This window comes from Rattus norvegicus, chromosome 1, assembly GCF_021556685.1.
Source record: "Rattus norvegicus strain SHRSP/BbbUtx chromosome 1, alternate assembly SHRSP_T2T, whole genome shotgun sequence".
Classification (NCBI taxonomy): Eukaryota; Metazoa; Chordata; class Mammalia; order Rodentia; family Muridae; genus Rattus; species Rattus norvegicus.
This window is the reverse complement of record NC_141534.1, coordinates 215,080,363-215,106,185: the sequence shown is the minus strand read 5'-3', so window position 1 is coordinate 215,106,185 and position 25,823 is coordinate 215,080,363. Positions and strand designations below refer to the sequence as shown.

The 25,823-nt window shown below is 49.2% G+C and overlaps 1 protein-coding gene and 1 long non-coding RNA gene across 4 annotated transcripts in view; one reads left to right on the top strand and one right to left on the bottom strand.

Annotated features, from left to right (window-relative positions):
- Positions 1-25,823, bottom strand: part of LOC148007856 (uncharacterized) — a 112,833-nt gene that overhangs the window by 45,357 nt on the left and 41,653 nt on the right. The window lies entirely within an intron of this gene.
- On the top strand, positions 1,472-25,315 carry Dpp3 (dipeptidylpeptidase 3). Of its 3 annotated transcripts, none has more exons than XM_087571228.1 (18): positions 1,472-1,724; positions 2,635-2,909; positions 5,853-5,942; positions 6,420-6,557; positions 7,239-7,313; positions 8,581-8,674; positions 12,548-12,678; positions 12,774-12,904; positions 12,984-13,042; positions 13,831-14,025; positions 14,203-14,315; positions 14,680-14,772; positions 15,984-16,046; positions 16,149-16,273; positions 16,382-16,502; positions 18,049-18,228; positions 22,259-22,421; positions 24,757-25,315. In XM_087571228.1, exons 2-18 carry the CDS (start codon positions 2,640-2,642, stop codon positions 24,930-24,932), a joined length of 2,217 nt encoding a protein of 738 aa, XP_087427354.1. In that variant the 5' UTR covers positions 1,472-1,724; positions 2,635-2,639; the 3' UTR covers positions 24,933-25,315. The 3 variants fall into 3 exon arrangements, with proteins under 3 accessions (XP_087427354.1, NP_446200.1, XP_087427434.1); NM_053748.2 differs by having other exon boundaries at positions 1,496-1,504; XM_087571308.1 differs by lacking the exon at positions 1,472-1,724 and adding an exon at positions 1,750-2,473.

Here is a 25,823-nt window from a genome sequence, read left to right as displayed (position 1 = left end):
TTGAGATTATAAAATGGCATCGTGCAGCTTGGTTGGGGGTCTTGGGTATTGGGATCCTTCACTTGCTTGAACCAGCCCTTGGCAGAGCTAGCCCAAGGATAGCTCTACTCCTCCTGCCTGGGTATTTCAACTTGATCTGAGTCAGACAAGTTTCTACCTAGTCTAAAAACAATGAGAACAGGCAAAAGTAAAGAAGAGGACTTTCCTTGGGTTACATTTTTACAGAATTCCCCCTTATAATGAGACTCACCAATCAGAACCAACAGCTACTAGCACTGTGGTGACAAGCGTGGCCTTAAGCACCTTTGTGAATGAGAAACTGGTGTCTGTGTTGGGACACTGGTTGCATTGGGCCCTCTCTATAAACAGGCATGGTAAGGAAGGTGTGTTGGATTTCAGTCCCAAGACACTACCTCCTACACAACCCTAGGGGGCAGCGCTACCTCTTGATGGTTGCCCATCCCTTGGAGTAGACCCATTTATTAGTCCTGGAGTAAAGCTGATGGTGTTTTAGACTAAGAGAGGTGACCCATCTAAAGTCACACAGCTGGTAGGAGACAGACATCTGATTTAACCATGGACGACCTAAGTCAGGTCTCAGTCTAACCCAAGCTCTTTGCAGTGCTTAGCATGTCAGTCAACAGGTACTTGCAAGAGCCACAGGTCACCCAGACAGATACCTCCCTGACTACCAAGAGTGGACAACATGTTTGTCTGCATCCTGGGCTGCCCCGGAGTCACTGAAGACTGCTTTTCTATTCTAGCTGGCAGATGACCTCACTAAGAAAATACCAACTACTAGCTGGCCTCGACTCCTGCGTGTGTTGAGGAAACTGGGGCTCCTAATGTTTTAAGGACTGTTCCCAGGTCCATGGTGACCCAGCGGAGTACCTGTAGGATTTTTCTGCACCCCTGGGTGGGTGAGACTACTATTTGCACAGCGTACACTCTTTGCAAGAGCGTTGCACTCTCCAAATAGCACCCTCAAAACCTAAACCCAGAGAGGAGGGGGGAATCTACATTGCTATACTCTTCTCTAAGTGGAGGTTGCGGTAACTGCCAAACCCAGGGGAGGGACACTGGAGGTGAAACCCCAAAGAGAGCAGGTTTCCAGCTATATCTGTGGAAGCTCCCGGTGTATAGGGACCATTATGTTTGGGGACCTTGTCAGTCCTCTCCGTCGATATCTATCAGCAGTCTCGCGGGGTACTGAGATACTCAAACTACTTCACCAACCCTTGCCAGACACCACTCGTCTGTACTGTTGATGGCCAGTAGACAAAAGGCTAAGGCCTCAGGGTCCTTGCAAGCAAGCACCACCCTTAGCGCCTGGGGGCGGGGAAAAATGAGGGGAGGTGCTGTCTTCGGTCTCTCTACTGGCTGTAGCTGCTGCTCGTCTGCTCCCTGGGGCCAGATTATTGGTGGGGGCGGAGCTTGTGTCCCAATGTATGGGGAGGAGAGCCGGAAGCAGGAAGTGAGTTTGCGAACGGAGCAGCTGCAGCAGGTGAGGCACAGCGTCCTGGTTTGGGGGTCACGATGTGTCCTCTTCAGGAGATCAGAGCAAGGCCTGGATGTGCATGCAAGATCATCCTCTTTCCGTCCACTCTTCAGTCCCTCTTCCAAAGCTCTCCCAGCTTTCGGGCAAGGAGAATTTCCAGACAGTAAAGAGTTAACACCTCTTTCCGAGCGAAGGGATAGATGGGGTGGAGCCGCGCGAATAAGGGGTACGGAGGGTGGAAACGTGTCCTTAGTCAGGGGCGGGGCGTGGAGAATGTGGTGGGTTTGGAATTCCCAGTCCCAGCTGGTCTGAAAAGCTTTCGATAAGTTGCTTGCTTTCCAAGTGTCATATGGTCCCTATCTGGAAAATGGGTTGTGACCTTATCTGGCTTCCCAACAGAGCCACAGAAGAAAACAGGGCTGAAGAAAGAGATGAGACTGGGGCAGATGCTGGGAGGGAAGAACTGGGAAGAAGCATCATTATTACTCTTTTTGATTTATTTATTTTTTGACAGGGTTTCAGGGCCTGGTTGTTGCTGGGCAAACCCTATCAACTGCCTTCCATCGCTGTCCTGGAAAGGCCTTTTCTAATTTCCATACCCAGCTGTTGAGCTGGGTGTCATATTCACAGTCAGTTTTACAGAGGAGGAGAGATGCAGGAAAATGAAGTGGCTGGCTTGGCTTTTAGACCCTGTGGTGGAGCAGGAACAGTGGGGTGGATATGCAGCATGAAGCCTGTCTCAGCTGTTGTGATGAGCTAGAGGGGTTGGGAAATCCAGGACAGAGGTTAGGAAGTCCGAGAAGGTGGAAATGAGATAGGGAGTGGCCAGGGCTGGGAGTCTAGTAATGAGGCTCTATTCTGCTGGTTCTTCCTTCGTATGCTTGGCATCTTTGAGCCTCAGTTTCCCCATCTGTAATAAGGAGGTAGTTGGATTCAGACTTTAAGTCCGAGAGGCCACTGGCCAAAGCTGGCCCAGTAAGTATTTGAGTCTTTGGATTTTAGCATTTTAGGTGAATGTGTGCTACTGATTACTCCGTCCTGGGCTTTTGGGTGGGAGAAGTTAATTGGCTCATGAGATTTCACAGCAGACGTGAAGATGGTGTGTTCTCTGAGATGGCTGTGATGTGTTCTTGCAGGGCTCATGGCAGATACCCAGTACATCCTGCCCAATGACATCGGTGTGTCTAGCCTGGACTGCCGGGAGGCATTCCGCCTGCTGTCACCCACAGAGCGCCTCTATGCCCATCACCTGTCTAGAGCCGCTTGGTATGGAGGCCTGGCTGTGCTGCTCCAGACATCTCCTGAAGCCCCCTACATCTATGCCCTGCTTAGCCGCCTCTTCCGTGCCCAGGACCCTGACCAGCTACGCCAACATGCCCTGGCTGAGGGCCTGACTGAAGAAGAGTATCAGGTCAGTTCTCATATGCCAGCCTGGTTTCCTGAGGCACTTCTAGAAGGGTGTGAAGGACCAGGATCAAGAGGCATAGATCTCTCTCTCCAACCAGGTAGAGGATTAGGCTAGGGTGCTAGCATGTGAGTGTGTGTGCGTGTGCGCGCGCGCACACGCACACACACACACACACACACACACACACACACACACACAGACCTCTGTAGCTTCAGGCTTGTTATCTGTAGAATATGTACATGGTCTGCCCTTAGTATTGTGGGCACTTAGAACAGTGCCTCTTCAAGATGCAGGGAAGCAAGCCAGGCATGGTGGCACACACCTTGAATTCCGGCACGTGAGAAGCTGAGGCAGGAAGATTGCTGTGAGTTTGAGGCCAGCCTAGGCTCCATGGTTCTTGGCAGTCTGCCGTGATTGTACACCTGATACTGAGGGACAGAGGAAGGCAGGCAGCCTGGGTAGAAATCGGGGTTTGTAAGGGACCTGGGTAGAATGTTCTGTCTGTCTCTTAGTTCGTGTCTGTGATTGTATTGGCCAAATAACATACTTAAGTCTTGGTACATTGCAGCAGTTCAGAAACGTACAAAGCATGCACAGTCCCTTAGGAGGTAGGCACTGTGGCTGATCCCTTTATTATCCCTCGGAACAGGATCTCTTTTACAAAGATTTGTTTTGGGGTTGGGGATTTGGCTCAGTGGTAGAGCGCTAGGCCCTGAGTTCGGTCCCCAGCTCCGGAAAAAAAAAAAAAAAACAAAGAAAAAAAAAAAACAAAGAAAAAAAAAAACAAAGAAAAAAAAAAACAAAGATTTGTTTTATTAAGTGTATGTGTGTGTCAGTGTATGTTGCTTATGGAGGAAAGAGGCCTAGGATTCACTTGACATGGGTGCTGGGACCTGAACTTGGGTCCTCATAAAGAGCTCTCAGTCACTGAGCCATATCTTCAGTCCCCAAACAGGGTCTTACAGTGAACCTGAAGGTTGTTCTGGCGAGGCTGACTGGCTGTCAAGCTCCCATGATGGCCCGTGCGCACGGCCGTCCTCCCAGTGTTGGGGCTCTGTGTGCGTGGCATGTCTGACTTGTATGTGAGTGCTGCATATTCAGACTTAGGTCCTGCTCAGCAAGTGCGCTCTCCCCCTGAGGCCTCTCCCCAGCCCTGTTTAACCATTTATGTCCTGTTCTCAGTGTTCTGTACACTGCCCGTTTTGCAGATCTCTGTGTCCTGGAGAATTTCCATGGAGTATATATATTTATTCCCTTTTATCGGCTGTGAAGCACTCTAAAGCAGTGTACATCGTTATCAAATTAGTATTTGGGAGGTTTTGTTTGTTTTGTTTTTAGGTTTTTCAAGACAGGGTTTCTCCATGTGCCCCTGGCTGTTCTGGAATTTGCTATGTAGACCAGGATGGTTTCAAACTCATAGAAATCTACTTGCTTTTTTTTTTTTTTTGTGCTGGACATTATAGATGGTTTCTAGTTTTTCTTGCAAACAATGCCACAATGCTCATTCCTGTATAAGTTTGTGAATGGGAACTGTCTGTAGAAATAGAAATGCTGGGTTGGAGGCTCTGAACATTTTTTTTTTTCTTTTCTATTTTTCGGAGCTGGGGACCGAACCCAGGGCCTTGCGCTTGCTAGGCAAGCGCTCTACCACTGAGCTAAATCCCCAACCCCGGCTCTGAACATTTATAGTGACCCAATTCTGTTAAGTTACCTTCTAAGGCCATGTGTGGTGGTGCACACCTTTGATTTTAACACTCTGGAGTCAAGGGTAGGAAGATCTCTGAGTGCAGGCCAGCCTGTTCTACATAATTCCAGACCAGCTAGGGCTATGTAGTGAGACCCTTTTATTAAAAAAAAAAAAAAATGCTTCGACCTGTTCCATACATTCCCACCAGGAGTGTGTGGGAATGTGACCTGGTTTTCTATAAGGGGAAGCAATTGATCAGATTGTTTATTTCTGAGCCAAGGTCACTACTTTTCCATGTCGTTGGAATTTCTGCTTATTGCGTCCTGTCTCTGGGCCTTGGTCTACTGTTTAAGAGTAAATCTCTGGGGCTGGGGATTTAGCTCAGTGGTAGAGTGCTTACCTAGGAAGCGCAAGGCCCTGGGTTCGGTCCCCAGCTCCGAAAAAAAGAACCAAAAAAAAAAAAAAAAAAAAAAAAGAGTAAATCTCTGTGGAAATGCCTGTAGGTAGGAAGGACTACCCAAGTGTCAACTATTTTCAGTATTGTCAGTAAGGAGCAGAGACCCAATGTCATGAGCCTAGTGTGGTGACGTATGCCTGTGACTGAACCACTTGGGAGGCAGGCAGAGGCGAATCTCTGTGAGTTACAGGCCAGTCTGGTCTACATAGTACATTCCAGAATAGCTGGTAATACACAGTGAGACCTTGTCTCAAAAAAAAAAAAAAAAAAAAAAGAAAAGAAAAGAGAAAAGAGAATTATTAGCTCACATAAGTGCAAGGTCCAGGGCTGGAGGAGGCTTCGGCTGTGGCTGGACTTAGTTGTTGAATGCTGTCTTGAGATAAGATCTTCACCTCAGTTTTCTCAAGTCATTTCAGTCATAGAGCATCTAGGCCCGGTGATAGTGGGCAGCTTGACTGTTAATCAGCCTATAGCAAGAGAAGGTGATTCTCTCACTGGCCGAGCTAGCTTACATGCCTACCCTTGGAGCTGTGGGTGGCAACTTCTTGCTATCACCAGCCTAGGTACAGGTGTGTGGTAGCTGCTGAAACCAGTTTGGCTACCCAGTAGGATAGGGGTAAAAATTCATCTATGACAACAAATTCGGCTGGACAGGGGCCTCCTAGGATCAGGGTTCTGCCCTGTGATTCCTCAGCCTCTCCCACACTGGTATGCCCTGGGGAAAAAAGAAAGGCAGACCTTGTCCTGAAAGGGAAAGGGAGTAGTCTTATATGTTTGATACTATGTTATCTCCACTCCCCAGGCATTCCTGGTCTACGCTGCAGGGGTCTACTCCAACATGGGCAACTATAAGTCCTTCGGTGACACCAAGTTTGTCCCTAACCTGCCCAAGGTAAGTTGGGGAGGGTGTCAAGGAGGCAGCAGTGAGCTGTGGTTAGAGGATAAAGAAGAGGCCGTTGCTGGAGTCGAAGGGGCAGAACTACCCACAGCCCTGTCCCTGGGACAGTAGGACTGCGGTGTCTCTCAGCATCCCCAGGTGCCGCAGATGGACACAGAGGAAAAGCACAGTCCTTTCACACTGCTGACCTGAGAGTCACGAAAGTGCAGGCTGTGCAAATGTGAGCTGTTAGGCGCCTGTTGCTCATCCCTGGGGAAAGGCAGAGTGCATGCACTGCAGTGCCTCAGGCGTTAATACCTGTGGTGGCCTGGTAATGTTGAGTGCCGTGTCTGATTGAGTAGTTCTGAGGTTCAGCTCTTCTCAGGGCTTGCTGTCGCTGCTATTCCTACAAGGTCTTAGGTTCAAGAAGAGGGAGGCTCTGGGAGTCTGAAGGACATGTGGCCAGACCAATGACTTCCCTTCTCCTTGCAGGAAAAGCTGGAGCGTGTGATCCTTGGGAGTAAGGCTGCCCAACAGCATCCAGAAGAAGTCAGGAGCCTTTGGCAGACCTGTGGGGAGCTTATGTTCTCCCTGGAACCAAGGCTTCGACATCTTGGGCTGGGGAAGGAGGTGAGAGCCCCACCCTCCGGGAACTTGATAAAGTGGAGGCGTCCTTGAGGCTGCTTGGTATGCATGGAAGGGCAGCTGGTGATGGGAGACAGGAGGCTCTTCCCCCTACTCTCCAGCTAAAGTGCCCCCCCCACACCACAGAGAACGGCATAGAATGTTTCTAGAAAGTTCTCCCAGATCTGTCCTGGCAGGGTGTGGGTGCACAAAGAGGGAAGGTGAGAAGGGCTGGGAGGAGAAGGGAGTCTAGGAGAGAATGATGTGGGGGGAGCTGGGGTTCCTGCCTCTAGGGGTTGCTTGGGCTGCATGGGGGGAAGCCTTACAGGTGGGTCAGCTAGAGAGAGAGGGAGGGTGAAGGAAGGACTGAGTTAGGCATGGTGGCACACACCTGTAATTGCAGCCCTCAGGAGGGCGAGGCATGGGAAGCGTGAGTTTGAGGCCAGTGTGGGGCTACATAGTGAGACTCAATCTCAAAGAAGAAAATATTGAAAATGTCCACGGTGAAAATCTGTTTTACAACCATTCCCCCTGGAAATAGATGGGACAGGGTGGAGGTGCTGGGAGGACACGAGGAGCCTAGGCAGGAAGCTGTCAGCTGCCTCATAGGGTCTGCCCTGTGTCCTCAGTAATTCCAGTGTCTTGTCTCTCTGAGCACCTCTTCTCTCACTGTCTCTTCCCCGACAGGGAGTCACCACCTATTTCTCTGGGGATTGTGCCATGGAAGATGCCAAGCTGGCCCAGGACTTCCTGGACTCTCAGGTTTGGGGATCGGCCATTTGGGACACTAGTTTGTTGAGGCTTCTTGTCCCCACCCCTGCACCACTGCCACCTGCTCTTGGGTCCCCGCTTGAATTCAAAGACATATGGGTACCTTGGGTCCTTGAGAAGGAAAAGACTTCAGGATTCTTTGTGCATGAGGTAAACCTGCGCCAATCAGAATTCACACATGTGCCAGGATGCATCCTCCCTGTCCTTCCCACATTTCCAAGACGGGGCTTCCGGACCCTGTGTTCCTCAGCCACTGACAGCTATGTGGCTGTCTCCCAAGACCATCTCACACAGCTAAGAGTTAACTGAGGTGGCTCTGTGCCTCACACCATCAAGCTTGTGAAAATTGGCGCTCGTGGGGCTGGTGAATGGCTCAGTGGTCAAAGGTGCTTGGCAGGAAGCCCAGTGACTTGAATTTGATCTTCTGGGATGGTAGAAAGAGAATTGATTCTTCAAACGATTGGGATTTCCACACACGCTCTGTGACACACACGTGGGCCCCCTAGGCCTAAATTTGTAAATTAAAGAGAGGGAGAGGGAGCGAGGAGAGAGGGCGCACATGCATGACTCGCACACCTGAAGTATGTAATGTACACCCCTGTATGTAGGAGCCCATGGCTGACCTGAGACAGGAGTTAGACCGGGTTGTGAGCTCCTGTTTATATGCTGGGAACCAAACCCAGGTCCTCTGCAAGAGCAGTGCAGTAAGCACTCTTAATGCTGGCCCACCTCTCAGCCCCAGTGTATTGTTTTATTTATTTATTTTTTTTTGAGACAAGGTCTCACTATGTGGACCCAGCTGGCTTTGAACATACAGAGATCTGCCTGCATTTGTTTCCTGGGTACTGGGATTAAAGGTGTATACCAACAATCTTTTTCTTAAAAGATTTATTTATTTAATGTATATGTGTACATTGTAGCTGTCCTCAGACTCACCAGAAGAGGGCATCGGATCTCTTTACAGATGGTTGTGAGCCACCATGTGGTTGCTGGGAATTGAACTCAGGACCTCTGGAAGAGCAGCCATGGAGCCATCTCTCCAGCCCAACCGTTGTTTTGTTTTTTTTTAAATTAGCATTTAGTGTATGACTCAGTGCATGACAGTCATCCCTTGCTCTCCCTGTGGGCTTGGGAAGGTTCCTCAGAGAGGCCCTAGCCTGCTTTACCTCACTGACCATGGGATGGCCACTCCTCCACTCTCTTCAGTCTTCTTGATCTCACCATCCTCCAAACCCTGCTCTGTTTTTTTTTTCTCCAGAACCTCAGTGCATACAACACCCGGCTCTTCAAGGTGGTCGGCCAGGAAGGGAAGTACCACTATGAGGTGCGACTGGCTTCAGTACTCAACACAGGTGCGCTCAGGCCCTAATGTCTATGTCAGCCACCTATGACCCAGGTGACTCAGGGCAGCTGCCCAGTTGTTCCAGCGGAAAGAGTTCTTTAATGTCAGTTCTCTCTTCATACAGCAAAAGACTGGCTCCTGACTCTCTGGAGTCCTTTATTAATGTGAGCCAATACTTGTGGGTGGTCATGGGTTTCTGATTGGCTCTACCTGGTTTCAAGCCCACCCCAGAGTGAACTTAGCCTGTTCTCACTCACTCACACGGAGTAGCAGCAGGGACCTGTTATAAAGCAAGGATAGGGAATACGTTTAGGCCCCTGTGTCACCCTCTGCTAGCTCTTTTTCACCCACCCATACCCCTAGTCGGTCCACGCCTCCAACACTCTGCCCTAGGCACGTTCTAGAGCCTCCTCCCTTCATCTCTCCACCTGTCTTTACACAGGTCATTGCCTACTTCCTGCCCAGAGCAGCTGGGAGCTCATCTCGTTTACCCAGCCAACTCCTCTCCATTCCACAGCTAGATGTGGATGATTCCTTTTCTTTTTTCTTTTTTCTTTTTTTTTTTTTGGTTCTTTTTTTCAGAGCTGGGGACCGAACCCAGGGCCTTGCCCTTCCTAGGCAAGCGCTCTACCACTGAGCTAAATCCCCAACCCGATGATTCCTTTTCAGAGATCCATCCTGCACTCCCGCTAGTGTCCTAGCTGATCTGTGTCTTGATGACAAGCCTCCTGCTAGAATGTGTTTCTGTCAGAGTCTTTCCCTGTGCCCAGTGCTTGGTAATCCTCAGGCGCTCAATGTGGAAACATGGGGCATATAGTGAAAGAACATGCTCTGTGCTCCAGACAGAGGGGCAGTATGAGCTGCAACAGGGCGATAGCAAAACTTAGGGGCCAGCACAAAGTCTGCTCTGACAAAAAAGGGGCACACCAACTAGAGAGGTGGCTCAGCAGACAAGAGCACTTCCTGCTCTTCTAGAGGACCTGGGTTAGGTTACCAGCATCCCAGCTACCAGACATGAATGTAGTGCACACACATGCACACACGCACACACACACACATAATACATACACACACACATCATACATACACACACACAATACATACACACACAATACATATACACACACACGCATACACACACACATACATACACACACATACACATACACATACATCATACATACACACACAATACATATACACATACATAATACATATACACACATACACACACACGCATACACACATACACATACACATACATCATACATACACACATAATACATATACACATACATAATACATATACACACATACACACGCATACACACATACACACACATACACACACATACATACACACACATAATACATATACACACATCATACACACACATAATATATATACACACACATCATACATACACACAATACATATACACACAATACATATACACACATAATACATGTACACACATACACACACATACACACATACATAATACATATACACACACTCATACATATACACAAAATAAAAACAAATAAATCTTTAAAAAAGAAAGAAAAGGGACACAGGTACAGGAAGCAGAAGGGAGTCATGTCAATAGCTCAGAAGATCCCATGCTCAAGCAGAGGTTGCAGGGTAGGACAGTGGCCAGGAGTGGCTTTGGGGCTGGGAATATGGATCAAGGGTTGAGCACTGACCTTGGTGTTCAAGACCCTGGATTCTGTTCCACATACTGGAAAGCATTCCTTTTCTAGCTTCTAGAACACTGCCTCGGTGTCTCTTGTCCTTGGCTAGTGGTCCCTTCCTTGCCTTACACAAACTCCTGTCGCTGGCTTCTGTTCCCCAGTTATACTCAGCTTTCATTGAGATGTGACTCTCTTTTTATTCTTTTTATCTTCTTTCAAGGATTGATTTCTTCCTCCTTTTTCCTTTTTGAAGATTTATTTTTATGTGTATAGTGTATATGTGCCTGTGTGAGTTTATGTGCACCTTGTATTTGAAAGTGCTGGAGGCCAGGAGAGGGTGTCAGACCCTGTGGGATTAGAGTTCCAGATGGCTGCGAGACATCTGATGTGGGTGCTGGGAACTGAACCTGGGTCTTTTGCAAAAACAAAATGTGCTTCCATCCTCCCATACCCCAAGACATAGTTTCTCTAAATTGCCCTGGCTGTCCTAGAACTCACTCTGTAGACCAGGCTGGCCTTGGACTCAGAGATCCACCCATCATAACTCTTGGTGTATGTATGGAGTATTGGGCTTTTGTTGTTGTTTATTTTTTGCTTTTTGAGACTGGGTTCTGTGTAACTTTGGCTGGCCTGGAACTCACAGAGATCCTCCTGCCTTTGCCTTCCTAATGCTGGGATTAAAGACATGCAGTGTTGTCCGGCTGGAGTATTGGTTTTTTTTTTTTTTTTTTTTTTTTTTTTTTTTTTTTTTGTGGAGGTTTGGGGGCCTCCGCGCTGGAAGTTTTCCACTGAGATCTCTGGTCGGGTTAGGTAGACGGGTCCAGGAGAAAGGAGGAGAACTCGGCAGAACCCTTCCGTTTCAGGCCAGGCTTAGCCAGCAGGAGACGAACTAGCTAGTGAGGGGTGCAAGAGGGCTTCTGGCAGCAATTTTGGGAGAGCAGATCTCTTCCCCAAGAGGTGGTGTTACAGCTCTTATGACAGAAGCTGTCAGACAGCTCTTGAACACCTTTAATTCTGAACATGACCCTTAAATACAGATTTTTGGATGGGTCAGACCTCATCTACATTTTCAGTGGCGTGGTCCTGTCTCTAGGACTGATCTGTCTTGAGCCTACGTGACCTGTGGGGGAAGGGTTTGGGGCGTTGTCCTCTACAAGTGACTGATCTGTCTTAAGCCTATGTAACTGTGGTCACGTCCGCACCTGTGGGGGAAGGGTTTGGGGCGTTGTCCTCTACTAGTGACTGACGTGTCTTAAGCCTATGTAACTGTGGTCACGTCCGCACCTATGGAGGAGGGGCTTGGGGCATTGCTCTATGTGACTTGGTCTGTCTCAAACCGCTCTACAGGAGTATGTGGGGAGCTGCAGCTAGTGACACCCTGATCTAGGTGGGAGGCTGGGAATGCGCCTGCTGTCCCTTTTAGGGTCCCTGGGGGATTCAACCTGTCTCAACCAGGAATCAGGGTACCTTTCACAACCCGCCGCCCCACGGAGGTTATTTTTTGATTTTTGGTTTTCTTTTTTTTGGAGATAGTGTCTCCTGTAATCTTTGGGGCCTCCCTAACCTCATTGTGTATGAATCTGAGATGACCTTGAACTCTTTCTCTACATCTACCTCTCAACCAATGGTGTTTCCGCGTGCAGTACTATGCCCTACTGTTGGTGCTTCCTTCCTTTATAAATATTTAGCCTGTGCACAAACGTCCTGGAACAGAAGTCAGAGGATGATCCACAGAAGTCAAGTCTGTCCTTTTACCCTGTGGAGGACACACCCTAGGGACTACACTCAGGCCGTTAGGCCTGATAGCTAGAACCTGTACCCTCTGAGCCATAGCTCTAGCCCCTGTGTGTTTTGAGACAAGGTCTTACTCTAGCTCAGGCTGTCCTCAAACTCAGTGTAATCCTCCTTTCTCCACCTCCCAAGTTCCAAAATTTCAGGTGTACACCACCGTACCTGGTTTATGCAGTGCTAGGTATCAAATCTGGGGTTTTGTGCATGCTAGGCAAGCACTCTTGTCAGTTGAGCCACATCCCTAGCCTCTAATATATGCATGTTTGAAGAAGAGAACTTAACCCCAATTTCTGTTGGCAATGGAAACCATTAAAGTTCTTACTGGGCCAGAGTGGAAAGCCTGCTGAGGTGTCTGTTCCTGTACTGCCTTTTCCCTGAGTGTCGCCTCATTCCTTAGAACCTGCTCTCGACTCTGAGTTGACTTCCAAGCTGAAGAGCTACGAGTTCCAGGGGAATCATTTCCAGGTCACCCGTGGGGACTATGCCCCCATCCTCCAGAAGGTGGTAGAACACTTGGAGAAAGCTAAGGTAGGGCTGACTGGAGACTGAGGGGCTCACCCAAAACACCTCTGGGCAGCAAAGGTGGACGGTCCAAGGCTCACCAAAGCCCTTTTTACCTCTAGGCTTATGCAGCCAATAGCCACCAGGAGCAAATGCTGGCCCAGTATGTGGAGAGCTTCACCCAGGGTTCCATTGAGGCCCATAAGAGGGGCTCCCGCTTCTGGATTCAGGACAAAGGTCCCATTGTAGAGAGGTGAGGTGCAAACCTCTGCTTCTCCCCACCCCCATGCCTTCTGCCAGGTCACCTTCATCTCTCCCCCTTTCTCCTCTAGTTACATTGGCTTCATTGAGAGCTACCGTGACCCCTTTGGCTCCCGAGGAGAATTTGAAGGTAACTTGTGGAGGTGGGGAGGCTGGGTGGAAATCCCTTTGCACAGGTCCACATTCACTCTTCTGTTCTTCCTTGAGGGTTCTGTCCTTCCTCCTAGAGGTAATAACAGCGGTCTGGGACAGTTTACTTATAATGTCCCAGGTACTGTGTAGTACGAAGTTAACCTGAGGATTTACTGTAGTGGCAGCTGAGCCCAGTTCCCCTGACTCTGAGCCATCTGCGGCTGACCTGACATGGTTCTCAGGAGACAGGCAAACATGACTTCTTAGCCTGGATTTGCCCACCATCCGTTCTGTGACCGGGAACCATGTGGTCAGACCTCTGAGCATCACAGAGTCCTGTGTATGATGATGCTCTCCGCAGGTAGGAGTGGCAATGCCAGGCTGCCTGTGAGACTGATGTGGCATCTTTCATCGCTAGCTGACAGCAGACGGCTTCTGTTGTCATCTCACGGGCTAGCCGTTGGCAGGAGGTTCAGACTGGTCTCTGCCTCCTCTCATTCTCCCCATTCTATCTAGGGAGGCTGGATATATCAAGTTGCTAAATCCAGAGATCAGCCTGACGGGAGGAAGGAAAGAGAGGAAGGAAAGTGCGGGCAGTACATAGGGTCTGTCGTTTTCCTGCCTGGGGCCTGGGACTTGTGGCTTGTGGCTTGTGGCGCCCAGTAGCCAGCATAGGCTGCTGCAGACGGCCGTGTTCAGTATGAATGAGATCCATGGAGGAACTGGGGAGGGTGCAGTAGATAGGATCCCGGGAGGTTGCCAAACCACAGCCCCACCTCCCCACAGGCTTCGTGGCCATGGTAAACAAAGACATGAGTGCAAAGTTCGAGCGGCTGGTTGCAAGTGCTGAGCAGCTGCTGAAGGAGCTGCCTTGGCCTCCTGCCTTTGAGAAGGACAAGTTCCTCACCCCTGACTTCACTTCCCTGGATGTCCTTACCTTTGCCGGCTCTGGCATCCCTGCAGGCATCAACATCCCCAACTGTGAGTTCCCTTCATATCCTCCCAATTCAAGGAAGCCATCCCCCCTCTCCCCCTCCCCATTATACTCCTCCCTCTCCACAAATTTCTGACCACAAACTGACCTTTGCCCCTCAGCCTTCTCTCAGTGCCTGTTGACCTCTGCCCTTCCCTCTGTCAGCTCTCTTCCCTGTCTTCCAGATGATGACCTGAGACAGACAGAGGGCTTTAAGAATGTGTCTCTGGGGAATGTGCTGGCTGTGGCCTATGCCACAAAGCGGGAGAAACTCACCTTCATGGAGGAAGAAGACAAGGTGGGCACGGGCTCCCTGAGGCTTGGGGCTAGGCTGTACTGGTGTGGGAAGGCATGCGGTCCAGTATGGTGGTGAAATCAGAGTCCAGCTTTGGTTCTGGCTTAGCCACTTTCCTGCCCTGTGACCGACCCTTTTGTCACTGGGGAGCTTCCGTTTCTTCACAGGGTGCACAGTGGAGGGTCACTGTGCTGGTCCTTCCCGCTGGGTCATCGTGGAGGTGACAGGGGTTGCTCCACATGTGTACGAGGAATAAGCTAGACTCCCAGAAAGCACATCCCCCCACAGGCCTTACTGGGAGGACTGGTGTGCTGTGTGCACACAGTGAGGTGGTGGTGGTCAGTGGGGTACTTGCTTGTCTTGACAGGACCTGTACATCCGCTGGAAGGGGCCGTCCTTTGATGTGCAGGTGGGGTTACATGAGCTGTTGGGCCATGGCAGCGGCAAGCTCTTTGTACAGGTGAGTGGGGACAGCAGGGGCCACCTGACCTGCCTCCTGTAGGTGAAGCTGTCCATTCCCAGGGAGCCACGGCTCCCCTCAGTATCTGGAAAAGTCCAGGCTCAAGGTGCAATGGCAGACAGTGCCTGCAGCCTTGGCGCAGGCAGTGGCAGAGACTGGCCCCTCTTGGTCTCTGTCTAGGGGCCACCTGAGTCATACTTTCAAGGGGAGCTTCCCCAGCCTGAGCCCAGCAATTCCTCTTGGTCAGTAGCCACCAGCTGAGCTATCCTGAAGAACCCTGTTTACCTGTTCATGTCTCTGGGCTCCTGGAACATTTTGCAGGGAGGTCAATTCAAGTCTTTTCTGAGTCCCCAGAGCACTTCTTCCCCATTGGCCACAGTGCCTGGAGCCCTTGGCTTGCATTTGGGAAACGTGAGAAGGCTGATAGTCTTTATAGCATGCCAAGGAGACTTGCAGGCTCCCAGTGTGGAGCCACAACTAACCATAGGAGAGTAAGGAGGTGAGAATGGGGCTCTGGGCTAGGCTTGCGCTCACTAGTGGGGCTGCCTCCCCAGATGATGGAGCTGCACCTGGTAAGTCCAGAGACTTCAGAGAGCAGCTGAAGGGTCAGCAGCCCAGCATGGTGTCTCATCCAGTCTTTTATCTTTTCTTCTGGCTGGGCCCCGGTGGACCCATCCGTACAGTGGGGTTCCATCATGTGAACTACTGTGACGAAGGGAAGGAAGGTGAAGTGTGAACCCTGGCACAATGGGGTTTTAGTAAACGTGTTGGTACCTGGGAGGCACAGAGGTTACTGGGGCTGATTCCAGTTTGGGGCTCTTGGTCTCTGAGCCTCCTTTTTCCGCACCGGTGATCTGTGTTGGTGATAGAGCCTTCCCCAGGAGGTGACTGAAAGATGCTTGGCCTGGTGGCGTGGGAAGGGCCGTGTTGGTAGCATGCATGGTGGCACCAGAAGCACGTGGGGAGAAGCAGCCATGCTCGGTGGTCTACACTGGGTGTCTCTCCACAGTTCTGGAGAGTGAGTTCCCAAGGTGGTCCCTTCCTTGTCTGGACGCTGGTTTCCCCCTCTGTACAGGGACCTGAGGAGTGGTTGGCATCACAGAACTCTGTGGGTTGCCTCAGAGCCTCCCCTTCCTTTCTGAGCCACTTCGATTCTGCCCAGGGACACTATTAACCTAGCCCACCCCACATTCACGGTCTTTTTTCTACAGGATGAGAAAGGTGCTTTCAACTTTGACCAGGAGACAGTGATCAACCCAGAGACTGGGGAGCAGGTAAGGAGAGCCTCTGTGGAGCCAGGTGGCTGGGACGGGGTGGGGGTGGGAGTGGGGGGCACAGGCAGGGCCTGACTCTTGGGTCCTGGGTCATCCTTCTAGATCCAGAGCTGGTACCGGAGTGGAGAGACATGGGATAGCAAATTTAGCACCATTGCCTCCAGCTACGAAGAGTGCCGGGCTGAGAGCGTGGGCCTCTACCTCTGTCTCAACCCCCAAGTACTTCAGTAAGGACAGTGGGCTAGCGGGGCGGAGGGCTGAGTCCCCTCTCTGCGCAGCTCAGAAGGTCCTGGAGCGTGGCGCTAACCTGATCATCCCTGTCTCTGCTCCCACAGGATCTTTGGCTTTGAGGGAACTGACGCAGAAGATGTCATCTATGTGAACTGGCTCAACATGGTCCGGGCTGGGCTGTTGGCTTTGGAGTTCTACACCCCAGAGACGGCCAACTGGCGACAGGTGGGACAGGCGAGGAGCCAGCCATGTGGCCACAGTCAGGATTCTGGGTGCATGGATGGGACAAGTGCACCCCCTAAGGCAGATAAACTTAAACTCTAACCCCAGATCTATTGTGGGAAATGCCCTATCACATTTCTGCCGGAAGAAGAGTCAGGATTCAGATTCATGCGGTCTTCCTTCTGAGCCATTGGACTCAGCCGCTCAGTCACAACAAATAGGTTTTTGTTGTTCTGTTTTGTTTTGTACTTTTCTAGACAGGGCTCCTCTGTGTAGCCCTGGCTGTTCTAGAACCCACTCTGTAGACCAGGCTGGCCTCGAACTCACAGAGAGCCCTCTGCCTCTTGAATTGCTGGGATTAAAGATGTGCACCACCATACCTGGCCAACATATAGTTTGAAACTATGGTAACCTACAGTGATTTAATTTTTTTTAACTTATAATGTGTGTGTGTTATGTGTGTGTGTCTGTGTGTGTGTGTTATGTGTGTGTGTCTGTGTGTGTGTGTTATGTGTGTGTGTGTGGGTGGTGTATACCACAGAACAGTTTTTGGAGAGTCAGAGAACCAGTTTTCTCCTTCCATTTTGAATCCTGTGAATCAAGCTCAGGTTGTTAATGCTTGCGTGGCCAATGTTTTACTCGTCAATTTACTTTACTGGCCTTTTTATTTTTATTTTTTAACAAAATCAAATAAGCACATTTTGAGGAGTCAGTGTATATCATCAAGGGATACACCCTATAAAGCCTTGCAGCTACTAGGGAGCTAATATGGGGTTTCCCTGAGTCCAAGAATTCCTGAGAGGCCTGGGTGACATAGCAAGATCCCATCTCAAAAAAAAGAGGGCTGGAGAGATGGCTCAGTAATGAGCCCTGGCTGCTCTTCCAGAGGACCCGGGTTCAATTCCAGCACTCAGATGACAGCTAGGAAAATTGTGTCTAATTCCAGTTCCAAGGAATCCAACACCTTCTGGATTCCACAGACACTGCATGCATGTGGTGCACATACGTGTAAACAAAACACCCATACATATAAAATAAAAATGAAATACATTTTTAAAAACTTAGAAAATTGATGTGTGTGTGCACACACACACATATAAAAGAAAGTACACATTTTAGAGTTTGGACTGAGCTTTGACTCCTGACTCCCTTAGTAGCTGTGTGACCTTGTACCAGGCACTTCCCTTCTCTGGGCCTCAATGCTTCGTCATGTAAAAGTGGGGATGCTGATGCCTTCTTGGTTGGGAGAGCCCTCCAGGTCTTTAGTGAGGGGATTGCATGAGTAGCTGTGGTCTGGAGCACTGAGAGGCGTGGCAAATGGTGGGGGGCAGGGGGGTTGATAGAGTACCAGGTTCTGCTCACAGCACCTGCCTCTGTGAACACAGGAGAAAGGAAAAAATTGAGGGGAGAGGAGCGGGCAGAACAGACCCCCAGGATAAGAGGGAATAAATGGAAGACAGATAACAGTTAGCATGTTGAACACATTAACGAGTTTTCACCAAGCACTCAATATCGGCTACACACGGACTCTTTCCCCTGGCCCTGGCAGGCCCACATGCAGGCCCGGTTTGTGATCCTGAGGGTTTTGCTGGAAGCTGGCGAAGGACTCGTTACCGTCACCCCCACCACAGGCTCTGATGGGCGCCCAGATGCCCGTGTCCACCTGGACCGCAGCAAGATCCGGTCAGTGGGCAAACCTGCTTTGGAGCGGTTCCTCCGGAGACTGCAGGTAAGGGAAGGTCTCTCTCTCATCTTAGCTCCCACCAGCCTCTTTTCTGTCCCTCTCTCCCACCTGTCAAGACCTCAACCTCCTGGACGGTTCCTTCATCCTGCAACTCTTTCTAGTGACAGAGTAAGCCACGAGCAGTTTCTCACATGGACAAGAAGGAATGCAGACAGCAAACGGGAAACAAAGTTAGCAGGGCGCCTTTAGACCACGACCAGAGTGAATGGTGGTAACCCTGCTGTGAGCGATGTTGAGCAAGACTGGAAAGGAAGGCCTGGTGCTTGCAGAGGCCGAAGAGGGCACCAAGTCACTTGCATCTGGGCTGCATGTGGTTGTGAACCACCATGTGTGGGGGGAATCAAACCCAGGTCCTCTGGACGAGTGCTCTTAACCCCTGAGCCATCTCTCCAGCTCCATGAGGAAACCTGTCTTTATGGTGTAGCGCTTTCTACCAGAACAGGGCTCTATTGGGTGCTTTCAACAATTCACATATCATAAATCATAGCATTATGATTACTTGAATTAGGAGTCAAAGTATGTCTTCATGATAGTGTACCCATCTGTTTCCAGGAAGGATCGAAAACAACTTTCGGTAAAATGTGTGGGAATTGGGGGTCTTTTTGCTTCTGAGAGAGAGAGAGAGAGAGAGAGAGAGAGAGAGAGAGAGAGAGAGAGAGAGAGAGTGTGTGTGTGTGTGTGATACTGAGGGTTGTGCATGTGCCTTGGTGTGTATACAGAGGTCAGAAGTAACTTGTGGAGCTGAACCTCCTGTGCTTCTGTGTAGATTTGGGGGCTCAGCCTCGGGTCGACAGGCTGTGTAACAGGCGTGTTTACCTGCTGAACTCACTCCCTTTTTCATCTTTTTAAAATTTTTTTTTAACATTTTGAGACAATCTTACATGTATCCCCGGACGGCCTAGACCTCACTATGTTAGACCAGGCTAGCCTTCAACTCGTGTCCTCCTCCTGCTTCTGCCTCTGCCTCCCAAGTGCTGAAATTTCAGGTGTGTACCATTACACCCCACTAAAACACTTGTTTGTAAAGTTTAATATAATTAAACTAGGGGCTGGAGGTAGAGTATGTGCTTAATACTGCCTCCCAAGTGCTGAAATTTCAGGTGTGTACCATTACACCCCACTAAAACACTTGTTTGTAAAGTTTAATATAATTAAACTAGGGGCTGGAGGTAGAGTATGTGCTTAATACATGCGAGACCCTGCCTGGGTTTCATCCCCTCTGTCACCACAAAAGTGAATGAGGATAAAAGCCACTAGATGAGAAGCATGGTGTCTGTGGCAGCGTCTGAGATAGGAAGGGCACTAAATCTAGTGGGTACCAGAGCATTAGGTATAGGAATCGAATCTGCCGGCTCCTAGGCAATGTTGAATCAGCTCTCCTTTTGGGTTTGTTTTTTTTTTTTTTTTTTTTTAATTAATTTGAGCAGGGTCTCACTCTATAACCCTGGCTGGCCTGTGACTCTCTGTGTAGACCAGGATAGTTGGGTGTCCGACTCACAGAGACTGACCTGCTTCTGTCTCCCTAGTGCTGGGATAAAGGCATGCTGGTTGTGAGTGGCCCCGTTTGGTCCATGCACAGGGCAATCTTAGCTCATCCTGTTCAGCCTCCTCAGCAGAGTTTCATAGGAACAAGATGACACCATCTTTGAGGCAGCTGTTTATTGTATCAGCCATGGTGGTTTTTTTTTTTTTTTAAAACTGGTGTTAGCAAAGATTAGGTATGAATATGAATTTGTAGCTTCTTGGAAGGTCTGGCAACAGTGGGCTCAATTCCTATGTGACTGGCTGGCTGAACTGTGGGAGCCCCACATTCAGACATGACATGGGCTCTTCGTTCTGCCCGGGGACTCCCTGATTCCTGTTATTCCTATAGTCCTCTTTCTGGAGCCCCCAATTCCACATCCATAAATTCAACCAACTGTTCACACACACACACACACACACACACACACACACACACACACACTCTCTCTCTCTCTCTCACACACACACATACACACACACACACTCACACACTCTTACACACACACTCACACACACACACTCAGGAAAATCATCTCGTATGTACTGGACATTCACAATTTTTTTCCTGTCATCATTCCATAAACAGTATGGATTAAGAACTAACACACCATTGCATTGGGTATTGTAAGTAATCTAAGGGCCTGGGCTATCAGGCAGTTGGTAGAGTGCTTGTGTAGTGTACATGGAACCTTGGGTCCTGTTCTCAACACTGAATAAAAGTGTTGGCTCAAACCCATGATCCCAGCACTGAGGAATGGAGACTGGAGGACTAGGAGTTTAGGATCATCCTTCACTACATAATGAGTTTGAGGCTAACCTAGGCTCTGTCTCAAAAAAACAAAACAAAACAACAACAACAGCAACAATGTAAGGCTGAAGAGATGGCTCGGTGGGTAATAATGCTTGCCACATAAGCATAAGGCCCCGAGTTCAAATCCCCAGTCCTTATGTAAGAGGCCAGGCCTGGTTGCGTACCCCTGTAACTGTAGTACCGTGGAGGCAGGAGGGTCATTGGAGCTTTCTGGCTCCAGATTTGTGAGAACTCTGTTTCAAGAGAATAAAGAGGAAAATGATAAAATAGGAGCCCAATACCTTTCTCTGGTTTCCTCTGCACACACCAAACACATATGTGCACATACATCAAACACATACACATATATAACTTTTCAAAATGTGTAGTACATTGAATGTGACTTAGAATATGCTATACCAGAAGATGCCTACATACAGCAGGTCATTTTAGATTGGAGACTTAGACATTCAGACTTTGTGATCCATTGAAGGTACTGGGACCCATTCCCAGTAGTCTGTTCTGCCTGAATCACTCCTGATGATGCCGTCCCCGGAGGTGTATACTATACCATGAAGAGAAGTTGAGCGATGTTCACAATAGTAAGGAAGTCTACTATAACCAAAGTCCAGGAGCGTGCGAGAGACTGAGCGAGGAGACAACATAAGAGTAAAACCTCATGGTTGTAGGGAAAGGTGATGCTTCCATAGCTGCCTCTGTGTGGGCATTAATCCCGCTAACAGCAGAGGAGCCTAGGTGCTTTTAAAAGCCCTACCTCTCCTTCCATTTTTTATTTAAATTAAGAGAGAGAGAGAGAGAGAGTGTGTGTGTGTGTGTGTTATGTATGTGTGGGATATGCACATGTGTGTGTCCTGTTCCATTACTCTCTGCTGTGCTGCCTTGAAACAGGCTCTTTCACTGAACCTGGAGCAAGACTGGCCGCCAGCAAGCCCCAGTGATGCTCCTGTCCCCCTATCTCAGCACTGGGGTTACAGGCCCATATGTCAGTGCCTAGCTTTTTATGTGGGTGCTCAGGATTTGAACTCATGCTTGTGGTTCTTACCCACTGAACCATCTCTCAACCCCAAAGTCCAACCTCTTAATAGACACTAGCCTTTTGAAAAACTTTAGCTGTCGGCCATCCTACCTTTAATCTTAGCACTCAGGAGGAAGAGGCAGGCAAGTCTCTTGTGAGTTCAAGGCCCGGCTGGTCTATATATTGAGATACTATCTTTTTTAAAGTATAGAATAGAGTTTATTCAGGGCATGGGGAAGGGATTTGAGGGAGGAGAGACAGAGAAAGGCAGAGAGAGAGGAAAGGAGTAGAGGCAGGCCATGAGTATGTGGGGGTGGTGGTGGTGGAGAGAGGGTAAGGAGCAAGAGAGCGAGAGAGCAAGATACTTTCTTTTAAAAAAAAAAATAACTGTCTATGATGGTTGACTTTTTAGACAGTCTTACGTAGCTCAGGCTGTACTCCCTATGTTGTCAAGGATGGCCCTGAACTGTTGATCTTCCTGTCTCTACCTTCTAAGTGTGTATGCCACCATACCAAACCTAGCCTTTAAGCCGTAGCTCTAGAATTTCATAAAAGACAAACCATAGCACATCCTATCCAGAGCTACAACTGGCCAAGGTTGCTGGCAGACTCTTGTGGGTGCAAGGTGAGTGCCCATCTAGGCACTTAATTCCTCCTTCCTACAGGTGCTGAAGTCCACAGGGGATGTGGTTGCAGGGCGCGCCCTGTACGAGGGCTATGCGGCGGTCACTGACGCACCCCCAGAGTGCTTCCTCACTCTAAGGGACACGGTATTGCTGCGCAAGGAATCCCGGAAGCTTATTGTCCAGCCCAACACTCGCCTGGAAGGTAACAGATGTCACACCATTTGTCTACCTGAGGTCTCTCCAAGAGAGCCGATGATGCGATTGGTTCAGGGAGGGCTCCCTCCGCCACACTCTTTCTGACAGACTTCAGACCCAGAACCTCAGCGTTTTCCATCTCACACACACAAAGGGACTCCGGTTGTCAGGCAGCAGCAAGAGGTGTCAGGAAGGCCAACAGAGTAGGAGCTTGTAGAGGCCAGGCCAGGCCATGGAGGATCCTGACTGTGGAAGGTCCTAGTAGGAGGTAAAGCCAGGCAATGAGCTGGGACTGCGTAGTCCTGGGACCTCCGAGAACTTGAATCAGCAACATTCAGAATGAAGATGTTCTGGACCCTTCTCAAGTAACATTTCCATTTTCAGCATCCCTGACCCTGCCTGCATGGTGCCGGTACCTCATGTGCCCTATCTCTCCAGTGCACCAAGGCCACTGTACTCGACAGCCTTTGTACACACTGTTCTCTCTGCTTGGCATGGTGTCCTTCGAATCTGTGCCGGAATGATTCTCCTTGTTGGTCAGGTCCCTGTTAAATGGCACCTCTCTGAGACATGCCGTCTCCAGCCCTTCAACGTGAAATAACCCCTTCAGTCTCTTACCTCTCTGCCTCAGTTTCTTTGTGCTTTGATACATGGAGGCCCCTGAGGGACGGAACAGTGGATGGAACTGAGGCCATTTTCTGAAGTAGTTCAGAGCCCATTAGCAATGAAAACTCAACCAAGATATTAATCACAAAGGTTTAAAGGATACTAACAGTGCCCAGAAGACTCGGATAAAAGCCTACATCTATAGCTTCAGAGTGTCCAGGAAAGGTCTTGGGAGGAACAGGTTGGAGGTTTTAAAGGTAGTGGTGAGCTGGAGTGTGGTCCATGGTAGAACATCGGCCCCATATGTAAGAGGCCCTGGGTTCTACTCCCAGCACTTGGTAGGTGGTAGTAGTGGAAGTGGTGGTGGAGAGGACTTGCAGGCCCTCGGGACTGGGTGAAGTGTTTTCACAATAGGCTAGGATTGTAGCTCACTGGCAGCCATAGAAGGTCCCAGGTTCCGTCCCCGGTACTGAAAAAAATAAAAGAAAGGAATTTTTCAAGGTTGAACTCCCCAAGCCCAGGGAAGAATGGTCTTCACATCCCCTCACCGCTTCCTCTGGGAACTGAAATACACACAAATGGTCTTCACAGAGTCAGGACTTGAGCTTAGGTCATGTTAGCCTGAAGGCTGCACTCTTAGCTACTGTATACCTCTCAGTGCCACATACTGTATACCTCTCAGTGCCACATACTACACAGTGCAAAGGTTGAGCAGCTGAGGAGTGATCAAGGGGACCCTGAGACAGGCCCATTAAACAGGTAAGATGCTCAGAGCCACTGCCGAGCACCCCGCTGATGCTCTAACACGTGCAGTCCCCATAGCACAGAAGGAGAGTCACTGTGCTCATTCCCCACTTTACCCACAAGGCACTGAGGCTTAGAGCAGCTTGGGAAACTCGCCCATGGTCTAGACATGAAGCAGTTGCTGCATTGTGAGTTTCAAGAGGCTGAAAACTATCTTGTTTGATCTAATATAGCACTTGAAAATTGATTTCAGATTTATATATTTGATGTATGTTTTGCCTGCATGTTATGTGTGTGCACTATGTGCATGCAGTGCCCTTGGAAGCCACAAGAAGGCACTGGATCTCTTTCGACTGGAATAACAGATGGTTGTGAGCCACCACATGAGTGCTGGAGGCCAAACTAAGAGCTGGCTGCTCTTCAACAAGAGCAACAAGTACTCTAAGCCCCTGAGCTATCTCTCCAGCCCCTGACACAGCACTTTTAACAGTCATTTTTGTTAGTGATTGTTGGGGTTGTGTTGGCTTTGTTGAAACCAGGATTTCCTAGGCTAGCCTTAAAATTAATGATCCTTTTTCCCCAGCTCCTTGAGTGCTGGAAGTATGGTGTGTGCTACCACGCCAGACTTGATTTAAATCTTGACTTAAGGGGTTGGGGATTTAGCTCAGTGGTAGAGCCCTTGCCTAGGAAGCGCAAGGCCCTGGGTTTGGTCCCCAGCTCCGGGGGAAAAAAAAAATTAAAAAAAAAAAAAACAAATCTTGACTTAAGGGAAGGATGAGAGCACAGGTGGCAGATCATTTAAGTCTCCTCTCCTCCATATAATTCTGTCTTCCTCCAAGTGTTATGTCCATGCCTTAACTAGATAACTAGCCCGAATGCTGAACAGTTTGTCAACACTTTGTACAGGAGAGCTCAGTCAGAACTTGCTGCCCCTGTGAATCTTACTGTGTAACCACATCTTTCTGTGCTGCTGTTTTCTCCCCATCTCCCAGGCTCAGAAGTGCAACTTGTAGAGTATGAGGCCTCAGCGGCTGGTCTCATCCGATCCTTCTGTGAACGGTTTCCGGAGGATGGGCCTGAGTTGGAGGAGGTTCTTACCCAGCTGGCCACAGCAGATGCTCAATTCTGGAGGGATCAGGTCCAGGAGGCCCCATCTGGCCAGGCTTGAGAAGATCTGTGTGGACTCTCCCCTTTCATCAAACCAGGGCTGTCTGTGGCCCTGAATTGTGTTTAGGAGGTGGGGGAAGGGCAGGAGCTCAGACTTTGGTGCTACCTCAGCTGAGGGTGGTGATGCTAACCCCTTCCATTTGTCAGCACTTTCCAGTTTACCATTATGTCCTCATTTCCTGGATCTGCACTGCCATCTGTGGTGGGAGCTCAACAGGGTGCCTAGTCTGGTTTTCCAAATGGGAAGGTGGCAGTTCTGAGAAGTAACTGTTCTAGATCCAGCAGGTGGCATGTGACAGAGCCAGGGCTCAAAGCATTCTCACCAAATCCAGTGCTCTTCGTGTATTACTTTTATAGCCAGAAAAATAAATATGACAACCACCATCTTTGCAATGTGTGTGTTTCTTCATCTTTCGGTTCAAAGCACAGTACATCACTTTTGGCTTCCAGTCCACAATAAGATTTTGATATTATTTCCAAAGGAGGGCACAAACTCACAGCATGGGTTCTGGATATCTCCTTTATGACTTATTTTTTAAGATATGTATGTATTTATATATGTATGTATGCATTATCTCCACAAGTGTGCTGGTGCCAGCAAAGGCAAGAAGACAGCATCAGATTCCCTGGAAGTAGAGTTAAAGAATTGTGAGCTGCCATGTGGGTGCTGAGAAGCAGTCCAGGGTCTTCTGTGAGAGCAGCAAGCGTTCTTGTACTTTAAAATATTTCAGGAGCTTAAGAACTAGAACACACTAACATGAGCTCCTACACTTTGTTTCTCAGCTTGGTCTTAACGCCTAAAAAGGGCTCCTCCCCAGGCCTCGAAGCCAAGGCCCCTGTTTTTGATGCAGAAACCTTAAATCAACGTTGCATAGGGCAAGGAAACCAGCGC

Coding starts and splice junctions, on each gene's coding strand:
- Dpp3 (XM_087571228.1), top strand. CDS start 2,640: ATGGCAGATACCCAGTACATCCTGCCCAATGACATCGGTGTGTCTAGC. Junction 12,905..12,983: donor AAAGGTCCCATTGTAGAGAG/GTGAGGTGCAAA, acceptor TTTCTCCTCTAG/TTACATTGGCTTCATTGAGA. Junction 18,229..22,258: donor GGTTCCTCCGGAGACTGCAG/GTAAGGGAAGGT, acceptor TCCTTCCTACAG/GTGCTGAAGTCCACAGGGGA.